Below are 12,077 nucleotides of genomic sequence, written 5' to 3'. Positions count from 1 at the left end.
GATTAAATTTGTATGCTAAGTTACCTCTCTAGTTGTATTCGACATTAAATGATTGTAGCATTAATGGGGCACTATCCTTATGCTTTAAAAACGGCTTCCAGTAATTGCCTTTGCATGAATCAGATATCAATAAATTAGACATAAACAGCTCTCAATAGTTTGTTCTTCTGCATAATACATTGATTAACCTACTGAAAATCAAGATCTGAACTGAATCTGAAAATATTCAAAGCAGAACAGTAGCTGTGCTGTCTCCTATTGCATAATATAAGTAAAGAGCAGTAGATTCAGTGATGCTACTGAATGAGGACGACATGTGGAATGTAAGGAAAATAGCGAGATCTTATTTAGCACTCGGAAGAGGTTAGTGTTTCAGAAAAGGGTCCGGGCGAGGTTAAAACATCCATCACTGTAACGTGTCAGCCAGCGGGCTCCTGCTGGAAACGGCCCTAAATGTCATGAACATGCATGGCCTTTAGTGCAAGGGCCTTTTTTCACTGGAGCTAGTGAAACAGGCACAGTCACCACCACGACATGTGTTCAGACGAGACCCGTGAACAGGGCGCCAGAGAGAGAGAGACGGCTCTTTGTGCTTTGTTGCATGGCATGTGTGTTTGATGGTGTTTTTTTTACTGGGAGGCTAACACTATTCAGGGGTAGCTCAGTGGTTAAGGCATTGGAGCACAGTTCAGAAGATTATAGGTTCAAACCCCACAACCACCAAGTTGCCACTGTTAGGCCCTTGAGCAAGACCCTTAATCCTCAACTGCTCAGATGTGTAATGAGATAAATAAAAAATGTAACTTGCTCTGGATAAGAGTGTCTGCCAAATGCGTAAATGTATTTAATTTGCTGTCTGATTGAATTTAATGTTATGCCAAGTAGATAATATGGGAATTCTTATGGCATACAGAATACACCCTACACATTTAACAACATTTGCCTTTTCTGTCCACTAAGCCCAGTGCAGAACTCGCTTTGGGCATCTGTTGAAACCTGTCTGCTGGTTAACACACTAACCTGCAATTATATCAAGTTAGTTTCTAACAAATAATCTGATTGGATGAGAGCCATTCCAGAAGTGGAGATAATAGAGCATAATAACACTGGGATGTTTAATTATATAGTGTGTATCTCTCTGTGTCACGGGTTTTCTAACAATCGTTAATTTCACTAATTATGCTGGCTCGGTCTTCTGCATGGGTAACAAAAGGTCGGTATGTAGAAAACTCGCGTGATAACCTTACGTCATCTTAAACAACACTTTTCCTCCTTAATAATTAAAAACTAATTCTAAAAGGCCTCTAAACCATCTATGTTCCTTTATTTACAGCTACAAATCTAAAGAGCTTCCAACACTACTCAAGAGCACTACTTGTTGTGTGAACACCCAAGCACACTAGCGGTCCATTAAACACTATTTGGGATTCAACCCTGGAACCCGGAAGTTAGCTGGTTAAATGGCTTTCACCAACCCCGACCTAATTGGTGCAAATCAGCAAGCTGTTGGATGAGGAAAAAACTGTTCATGACATGAGCAAATAAGGAAAAAAACGGTTACCCATCTCCAACTTAGATAGTGCAAACCTGCAAAGCAACTTCCTTGCACAAGAGAAAAGCATTTCACACCTTCACTCAAACGGTGTAGATTAGCACAAATCCCCTGAATAGGCATGTTTCACAACCCCATGGCAGTTGCTGACCCCACCCGGAGTGCGTTTCCTGCTTTACCTTTTGGCCCCAGAACAGAGAACATACAAAGCTTTAGGGACACGTAGAATATTAATCAGTTAAAGTTTCCCAGTAAGGCAAGTATAAAATTATACATGTGTGCTCATCTAGAATGTGTGATATCTTCGTGTTCTGTTTAACGTGTTTATCATAAACTCAGGAAGTGTAATCAACCAGTATAACCCTTGCTATAGATAAAGGTGTGAATGGGAAGACATGGGATGTTTGGTATCAAATGAACGCTCTGGGTATTCAATGAACGTTGATGGTTGATGTGCATGAAATTGTAGGCATTTAAACTAGACTCATGTTAATACACTTTACCCAAATTACTAACTTTACAATAACTAACTAATTACTAACCACTGAGATGGCCTCCCATGTGTCAGACCAAACCACAGGTTAATGTATGCATGAAAAAGAGGAACCAGGCGGGGCGCGGCAACGCCCACAACCATCTCTGATTGAGACAAACGGCTGTGGGACAGACCCGCGCCGCGAGATTAATAATTCAAGGTCCAAGCAGCCTCTGCACGTTTTGAACGTCACGTCGTCTGAGGGAAGCAAGCAGGCAACCACCAAGCGATCGAGGCCTTTGCTCTCCTCGACACGAACTCTCGAACTCTCTGTGCAACGAAAAGGCCATCAAAAGAAGTCCCAAACCGCCATCGTAGGTAACCAGGCAACCAACGAGAACAATCCTCACGTAACGTAAGTAAAACAAACAAAGCTTCATACCTTGCTGAAACTGAGAGTTTCTCAGGTCTAGTAGACCATACTAGAAGAGCTTCATTAACTTTCACCCTCTGAACTGTGTGTGTGTATGATTAAGTAGCGTAGTTTCATGTAAAGTAGATTAGTTCAATAAATTCTTGCTTCTTTATAAAGAACTGTTGTCTTGGTCATGTATTTTAAAGTTTAAACATTTGCCCAGATCTTACCTTACACTCAATCGCGCTATACGGTGGATGAATAGCATAGAAAGTGTACGCTATAAATTTTATTTCAGTTTTATTTCTCCGGTTTCCTCCACAGTTCAAAGACCTGCAGATAGGCTAATTGGACTTCCCAAATTGCTTGTAGTGTGTGAATGAGTGTGTGAGAGTGTGTATGTGTGCGTGCCCTGCAATGGATTGGCACCCTGTCCAGGGTGTACCCCACCTCGTGCCTTAAGTCTCCTGGGATAGGCTCCAGGCCCTCCCCGACCCTGAATACAGGATAAAGCGGTATAAATGATGAGTGAGTGAGTGAGATTATACAGCATGAAACAGGTATTTTCATTTTGCAGAATATCCTTGAGCTTTTCTCAAGAATTCTGACATCTCAAGGGATTCGGATAAATGATACCCACACCAAAGGAATTCTAAACAATTCCACCCACTACAGAAAGAATTCTAGCCCATCATTTCCACTCCGAAGAAATTTAATAAATCCCACCAACTCCTGAAGGAATTCAATCAATAAAATGGAGAGCCCAGTGACATGGGTTAACTTGAGATATGAAAGAATGAATGCCGTCCAGTTTACACCAGTCATGCAGTAAATGCATGACATAGCATGGTACAAACACTGCACCATGCCCAGTACATTCCAATATCAATTAGCATGGAAGTGTATTACATGTGGTACAATGTGTTCACAGTGTCATGTGTCATGTAATACTTTCAGAGCGCTGAATGTTCTGATGCACACCTCTATAATATTTACTTTATTAACAAACAAGCAAACCACTTACTATGTAGTCGTAATTCTTGGATAAACTTAGAGGTTCCTTTTCTTAGAAATACCTTATACTCTTTTCGATATAACTTTTATAAAAAAAAATATTATTTATATATATATATATATATATATATATATATATATAAATTAGCATCATGATCCAATTTCAACTATTCTTATTTGATTATAACTATTCTCAACAAATGCTACAAGTGCTTGCTCCAGTAAAACAGACTCCTGTGGAGGCTGTGGTGCAGACAGCTGAGTGTGCAGTGGGTAAGAAAAGAAACCAGTGCTGATTTATATTTCTGAAGGTAATAGCCAGGATTTATATAGAGCACTGACAGCACTCTGAGCTCGTATATAATTGTGGATTATCTGCTGAATTCTTCGGCTTTGCTGCAATGGAAATGATCCACTACTTGGCATATAAATGATCGCAGAATAAATGGCCAGACAAAGGTCTCATCTATGAAAAGATTTTCCACAACATGACAAAAGCTTTGTGTTTATACGTGTTTGTGTTTTCACTCATTTGCTCCTTTCATTACTGACACACGCTGATAATTCAAACATGGGCCCTTAAAAAAGGCCTCGACAAATGTTTGTTTTATATTGCTCTCCCAAAGAACTCTCTAGTGGCTGGAGTTATAAATATATAATTACAGAATTGTCCTCGAATTGACTGACAAGGTATTTCACATGGCACTGAAAATCTCTGAGGTCTTGTGAGACACGCGGTCGGTTAAACAGCCGAACCTTTTTTGAACCACATGAAGATTATAAAGCTTTCGTCAAACTGGAACAAACTCGCATACTAACATTAGTGTATACGCTATGAGCTGTGCTTTTTGTGCCTCAGTTCCAGACAAACATTTCTACAAGACTTTCATTTGGAAACACACCACAACCCCGAATCTGTAACTCATCTGCTTGTGTTCTCAGAAAAAGAATGCATTTATTTTAGAAGATTTTTCTCTTTCTCTCTCTCACACACACACACACACACACTGTATATGTACATGTAAGAAAGCCTTAAAAAAACAATTTAACAATGAGGCTAATCTAAAAAAAAAAGCCTTAAAATTTCTAGGGAGCATAAAAAATGGACTGTGGAGCAGACATGTGGTCTGATGTGTCCAGTTTTATCGTTCCGGAGTGCATCAGGGTAAGAAGTTACAGGTAAGAGACAGATAAGATGATCCCATCATGCCTAGTGTCTTTTGTATAAGCCTGTGAAGGCAGTGCTATGATCTGGGGTTGCTTCTGTTGGTCAGATCCATGTTCAGTAACAATATGTGTCCACAAAATGAGGTCAGCTAACTGCCGGAATATACTGAATGACCAGGATTTTTCCATCATTTTTTTTTTCTGATGGCATGAGCATATTGTAAGATGATGATGCCAGGATTCATTGAACTAAAATTGTGAAAGAGTAGTACAGGGAACATGAGACATCATTTTCACATATGGCTTGGCCACCACAGACTTTAACCCCATTGAGAATCTTTGGGAAGTGCTAGAAAAGAGTTTATGCAGCAGTCTGACTCTTGATCACCAGAACAAGACCTTGGAAAGAAATCAATGCAACATTGGACAGAAGTAAATGTGACATTGCATACTGTAGGCTTATTGAAACAATGCCACAGGGATTGTGTGCCATAATCAAATTAAAAGGCGGTTCAACAAAACACAAAAAAAGGTTATTATCTATTAATTACACTGTCACTGCAATTTCTGCTTCTGTAATATATAACAGAAAATTCTTGCGATTACATAATCCTAATCACATAACCTACTGCAATACCTAAACACTTACATAAAATAAAGTAAAAGAGAAAAAAGTAGGGGGGGGGATGACAGGAAGTAAGTGTCAATGTAAAGCACCAGAAATTCAGCTATGAAATGAAAAAAGGAGATGAAATAAAGCTCAGGTTGCAGCAGTAGTGAAAAGCAGTATTGGAGAGCAGTCAGCGTGTCTCAGGGCTCAGTCATGCTCTCTGACCTTCAGGCTGACCTTGTGACCTGACCCTACATCAGGCCATGTTCCAAACCGAGGGTGCTGCAAAAGCAGAAGACCCGTGAGGCCCTAAACACACAGACACGTATCCCGCAGACACCCATTACCCTGCTTCTACAACACGACTCCTTCTGATCTCCTTCAGTTTTCTCAGACCCCCCCCGCCTCCTCACTCCACCACAATAATATGCTGTAAATATACCTTTTACTGAAGCATATGTTTTGTGTTGTTTTGGGTATAATGGGTCTTTTTGCTAGTGCGTATTGATTAAATTGTGTCTTTGCACTACAAGTTGCTTTCAATCGCTTTAAGTTGCTTTATTGCATTTGGTGCCAATTTTCTTTTATTTTCTGAGTCAATGTCTTGGAGTAAACTATCTAATTCTGCATATGGACAAAATTAGAGAAAATCCCTGTACTACACTATACTCTGTATTAATTATTGGATGTATTTAGCGATGTACACAAAAAAAGTAATAAATGTTAATAGAAAATGAAATTGCTAATGCTTACTAAAAAAGTTTTTTTATAGGTTTGGTCAAATTTCCATGAATCATTTAGGAGGAAATAAGGGATAGAATGACGGACAGCGATGACGCCGATAAAGGTGCTGCTGCCGCCGATGGCGATGATGCCAACAATGCCAATGTGAGACGATGTAGTTATCCCTATGTGCTGTGTTTGCTTAGCAGGCAGGCGACACAAATTTTTTACTTTACATTAGGATTTGGTTTAGTTAATACTATTTTTAAATATCTACATTATTTTTAACTACTGAAACCTTTAAGGTAGCTTAATTACAAATTATATCTTTTTTTAACATTTATAAAATATTACATTTATATGATAAATAATAAACAAAATATTAAATTAAATATAAACTCATAATTTCACTCGAGCGTTTTGGAATATTCCCATCTATTTTCACATGTACATTGTTCTTCCTGTTATGAATTACAGTGAAGTAAAGCATTCAATGTGTCTATAAATTGCTTCATATTTCTCCCTATCTTTTTCCCCCTAAAGTTCTGGAAGTGCCGCACTATTCTATTGGACTACGGCCACGTATCAAAGACAGCGGAGATGAACCATCACACCATGTTAAAATACCACAGTCTTGACATAAGGCATTAAGGAAAAGTGTCTCTTCTACATGTGCAACTTGTGAACAAACCGATATTTAGTACCAGATCTCAGCTGCATTACCAGTGGATTAATTGAGAACACTTGCTCTCTTTAGTGTGGTTTATGAAGCACCGCATAAATATTTAATCCTGTCGGCTCATGGTGAAGATAAAAGATAAATAAGTCGAAGGTTCACTTTTCAAAAGCGCGGCGATTTCTTACAATTCGGTGCCAAAACCCTGAGGACTCGATGGTGAGATGTTTAAAGTTTTTTTTTTTGTTGGGGTCCAGATCAAATGCTAAGGTACTTATGGTGTATTTATTGTCTTTTAGTCTTATATTTTCCTCCTAATAAATGAATGACAGACTCCTCAAGGTAGGCAGGCAAGCTCTTTTGTAGATGACTTTGTATTTCCCCCCCAGGGTCAGTAAGGATCAGGGTTTTTTGTTTAACTGTGATTTGTGAATGCAGAAGAGAGGAGAGTGAACAGAGCTAATTGGTTTCATCTGTTGTATTATTGGTTGATTTAAATAATCGCAGACATGCAGGGCTGGTGGGAGCATGACCCTCAACCTCCCGGCTGCTTACAGAGCTGCCGTGTAGACGGCAAAGTGTAAAAGCCCCCTGTTCTACACACAAACACACCAACATCTCATAGGCTGGCTCAACTCTAAAAACCTTTTATTGTCAGATGTTTAGGGCATGGTGAAGCTATAAGGAGGAAGAGTGTCCCCTACTTATTTCTGGCAGATTCATATTCCTTTAGTTCACAAAAGCAAGGTGAAAAAAGAGCAGCAATAAATTAAAGCATGACATTAGAGGAACATAAAAATGTGTTTCAGCTGGTCCCTTTTTAAAGCTTTTCTTTTGTAAAAAGCACTAAAGAAACAGGTCTGCCCCAGTCTCATACCTGTGAGATCCCGCTTTAGCTTTCGCATGTCTTTTAGGAGGTCATCAAACTTCACTTGAGCAGCAAGGTAGAAGTCCTGAGGCTCGGGCAGTGGGAAAACACTCTGATCCGTCCCTGCATCCTGCGGCGAAGAACCGAACACGTGCTTCAGAAGCAAAGCTCTCCACTATTCATCACCAACAGTTCAGCACTTTTCAGTACTACTTACCTTATCTATGTGTCGTAGGTAGTAGGATACCACGTAATCCACCAGACTAATACGGTTGTCCTGTGAAAAAAAAGGTTTGAGAGATCAGGGCACTTTAAATGAAATTCACATTGAATGCAAAATCTTGCATTTAAACTAAACTGAATAACAATATATTTGCATGCAAATTAACTGACTGAACCTAAATGTCTACAGGTAAAGCCACTGACAATGACTTTTCAATAAATTATATATTTTTTCAAGTTGTTTTACAGTCGAGCCCTGAAATTCACGGGGCTAGGTCCTAGAGCACCTGCGAATTGTGAAAAATTTTGGATGTGGTCAAAAAAGAGATTATGATATTATGATTATTATAGTTTAAACCCTAAATATGCCCCAAAACACTTCACTTTTATTTCAAACTTATCAATAATTAATACATCACCCTTAAAAAAAAGAGAATGTTAAGGTAAACCCGTATGCTGTATAGTACTGTACTGCTGTGTCTCCCGCAGTGCTAGAATGTTAAGTACCCATGCGAGCCCTATACACTATATACTGTAATTCATTCAAGCATTTTCTTTGGTATGCGCTGTTGTTTCCTTTGGTATAATTGATGTAAATACAGTAATAATTCACCTTCCAAGCCGCATTTTTATCTACAGTTGCTTTGTGTTCTCTCCACAGTACTAAAAAATGTATACAATATTATATTTTATATGGAATGTTTAGATCATATTAAAATTTTGAATAAATTTACGTAAAACATTATGTTACAAAATTAGTAAATTATATTGTTTTTAATAGTTTATCATTAAAAGGCCTGAAAAACCATATACTGTATCGGCACGAAAAAAAGTTTATATATTATATATTATATAAGATAATATTTGTGATTTCCGTGAAATTGCGGGGGTTTTGGCAAACAATTATTAGTTAGGTTTCAAGGTAAAATCTGCAAAATATATATAATATTATATAATAAATATATAAATAATTAAATAAATATATATATATATATATATATATATATATATATATATATATATATATATATATATGCTATTTGATAAAAGGTAAAGCCAAATTCTTTAAAAATAAACTGAATAAATGAATAATGAATAAATGAATACAGAAATTAACAATCAGGATTAAAGTCAGGTTCTGCACTTCCACACCAAGTGGAGGAGTTTAGATATCTAAGGTCCTTGGTTATAGGTGAGGTACACTCGAGAGACAGATTGGTGCGGATTCAGCAGCAATGTGGACATTGTACCGATCTGTGGTGGTGAAGAGAGAGCTGAGTCGAAAGGCAAGCTTTCAATTTTCCAGGTTAATCTATATCCAAAGCCTATGGTCACAAACTCTGCGTAGTGCCCGAAAGATTGAGGTCGCAGATACACGTGGTAGACATGAGCTTGTTCCACAGGAAGGCTAGGCATGACCTAAGAAATAAGCTGTGGAGCTCAGACATCCAGGCGGAGCTCAAAGTGAAGCTGCTTCTCCACATCAAAAGAAGCCCGCTAAGGTGGTTGGGGCATCTGATAACGATGTTCCCTGGACGCCTACATAAGGAGGTGTTCCAGGCATGTCAGAGAGAGAGAAGGTCCCAGGGCAGACCCAGGACTAGATGGAGAGATTAGATCTCTTGTCTGCCCTGGGGGTGCCTGGGTATCCCCGTGTATGAGCTGGAGGTGGTGGCTAGGGAGAGGATTCGTGCTCAAACTGCTGCCCCATGACTTGGCCCCAGATAAGTGATAGAAAAAAAATGGATAGATAGAAGTATGGACAACCAAACTTAAAAATGTAAGTTAAATAAATATAACAACTGTGTTTAAGGTTGCTTTAGCTTGTACAGCACTGACAAATTCTGAAATTAAAATGTAATGTTTAACTTGAGGTTAACTAAATATGCAAGGAATTTTATTTGATGTCTTTGACAGTGGAGACTCTTCTGCTGATGGGTGATGTGGTGTAGTGTGGACAGATGTTCACTTCTTTATAGTTTCCTTCATATAAAAATTGTTTATATTTTTAAAAACAAATTAAAACTGGCAGGTTGCATAATAATAAAGGAATGATCAAAACTTAAGTATAAATTGTAATATATGATGATTGTCACACCATGTAATAAAATTTATATAAACTACTGATCAATCCCAGATATCAGTAATAAGTATGTTAATTAAATATGTACAGGATGTTATAAATATGTATGTTTAATTATCATAATTAAAGATTTATTAAGAATTATATTACACCAGCAGAGCCTGGTGTGTAACACATGTTATGTTTCATTACCCTGCTCTTGACATCCTTCAGCTTGGGAAGAATTTCTAAGCCAAACCCATCAGCCTGCCCTCTGTTCCTGTTCCCGCCATTCATATAGTTCCCGAAGGCCAGGACGAGACCTATCACTTCTTTAATACTGTCGCTTTCCAAGAGACTCTGCAGGATTATACAAAAACACAGAGACATGACAAATTAATCACTACAAAAGGTGAAATCACAAACAGACAACCTGTTCCGCTAAAAATGGCATATTTCCTGGTCAATTATGATCATTTTAATAATACGATCTCATCTCAGAAAAAAAAAATGGTAGGCTGGACATACCTTACTCACTCTGGAGATGATCTCAACTTTACCATTTATGGATGATATCGAGTCCAGAAACACTGCTCGGAATATGATGCAGTGAGCTCGACCAGCAAAGTCTGGAATCTGGGACAGCTCATATAGGAATCTTTAAAGAAAAAAAAAATCAAATAATACATTATCCATAAGAACTAGGACTTTAAGTTCCTTTTTCCAGTTTGCATGCAAACTAGAGGTATGTCACCAGCAAGACCTGATTTTTTGCAAAATCTGGATGCAACTATGAGCTATTAAGTGTGATTTACTTAAGAACCAAAGCTATAAGTGTCATAGACTCATTTCCAATGTAATAGCATACTGGTGTAATCAATAACTCCAAACCTCAAAGTGAACAAGATAAACACTTCTGACCCATTCTCGGGAAAATGGCTTGTAGATAGAGTTAGGTTTAGTCCTGACTGATGGTGACCTTCAGTTCTGATTCTTACTCTCATTTGTCCAAAAAAAGTTGGTTGTTCTTGAAGCTTAGTATCATACACGTTGTCATAACCAATATATACCAATGAGCCATAGCATTATATCCATTAACATTAAAACCACCTAGGTTTTCAGTACCCCTTGTGTCCACCATTAACTTTTTTAAGCGAGCTGTGCTGCATTGCCTTTTCTATGGGATCAGACCAGACAGGCTAGCCTTTGCTCCCATAGACATACAGTAAAAGAGCCTTGGGTGCCCATAATTCTGTCACCAGCTTACTGGTATGTAACTGATATTGTATCTGATAATCAATGTCAATTTGTTAATGTTATGTAGTGTTAATAAAATTTCTCATTGGTGTGTATAACTGAATTTATATATATATAAATTCATGGCGGGATGCCATCATGTCACAAAGCCAGGTTTTAGACTTAAAGAAAGTTAAAAGACTTACAGACAATTATCTTATGATCTTACTGTATTAACAATCTTGAGAAATCAATTTAAAATGTTAAGTGAAAAATACTTTAAAAAAAATACATACTGTTCAGGCTTATCCAAAAGTTTGACCTCATCCTCTTTTGACTTCTCGTAGTGTTTTTTGATTTTCTCCAGTTCATCGTCCTGAGCTTTCTGTAATCAAATCCAAACATACTGGCAGAACTCAATACAACATCTAAAAATAAGCTAATAATAACCAAACCCAGGTCATAAAAATCTCAGAAAATAGTGAAAATAATGATTAGCAGAGGCATCACTATCTTACTCCAGAATAATATTGAAACAAAATGTTACGTGTCGTATTGATATCAACTAAATAAAATAAAAACTGCATAAAAATAAAAAATTGAATCCAAGCAAACAACACAGCCAGAACATAACTTGCTTGCTATGAAATGACTTACATTTTCATATAAAGCTTCAATCGTCTCCAAATCCACTATGGAGTTGTCCAGAGTCAGAACAGCTGCAAGAATAAAATAATTCATTAAAAAAACTTCAATACAGAAATATACGATATAAATACAATGCAAAACGGCTGCATTATTGAGAATTAGGTTTTAAAAATGCATGTACATTGTCTCTTGACAGAAGTCCCGTTTAACGTACATTTACTGAATGGGGTTAATATTTCATATTTTTCTAATTATCGTGGGGAAAAAAAACATAAGATCAGACATCTTAAAATATAAATGAGTGTAGTCACTGCTCAAACATGGACAGCTAAAATAGTGATTTCAGTTTACATTTTTTTTAAAACCACTGCTTGTCATGCTAAAAACTCTAATGTAGTCACCACACCAC

The 12,077-nt window shown here is 37.5% G+C and overlaps 1 protein-coding gene across 2 annotated transcripts in view; it reads right to left on the bottom strand.

The window, feature by feature from the left end:
- Positions 1-12,077, bottom strand: part of LOC128535978 (formin-1-like) — an 88,624-nt gene that overhangs the window by 27,992 nt on the left and 48,555 nt on the right. For both annotated transcript variants that reach the window (XM_053510108.1, XM_053510109.1), the window contains 6 exons: positions 11,678-11,739; positions 11,317-11,405; positions 10,313-10,442; positions 9,998-10,144; positions 7,718-7,777; positions 7,510-7,630 (listed from right to left, as the gene is read on the bottom strand). In XM_053510108.1, coding sequence (XP_053366083.1) covers positions 7,510-7,630; positions 7,718-7,777; positions 9,998-10,144; positions 10,313-10,442; positions 11,317-11,405; positions 11,678-11,739 — 609 coding nt within the window. The remainder of the gene's footprint in view (positions 1-7,509; positions 7,631-7,717; positions 7,778-9,997; positions 10,145-10,312; positions 10,443-11,316; positions 11,406-11,677; positions 11,740-12,077) is intronic.

The sequence above is a fragment of the Clarias gariepinus genome, chromosome 13 (assembly GCF_024256425.1).
Source record: "Clarias gariepinus isolate MV-2021 ecotype Netherlands chromosome 13, CGAR_prim_01v2, whole genome shotgun sequence".
Lineage (NCBI taxonomy): Eukaryota > Metazoa > Chordata > Actinopteri > Siluriformes > Clariidae > Clarias > Clarias gariepinus.
This window is presented reverse-complemented; position numbering and strand designations above follow the sequence as displayed.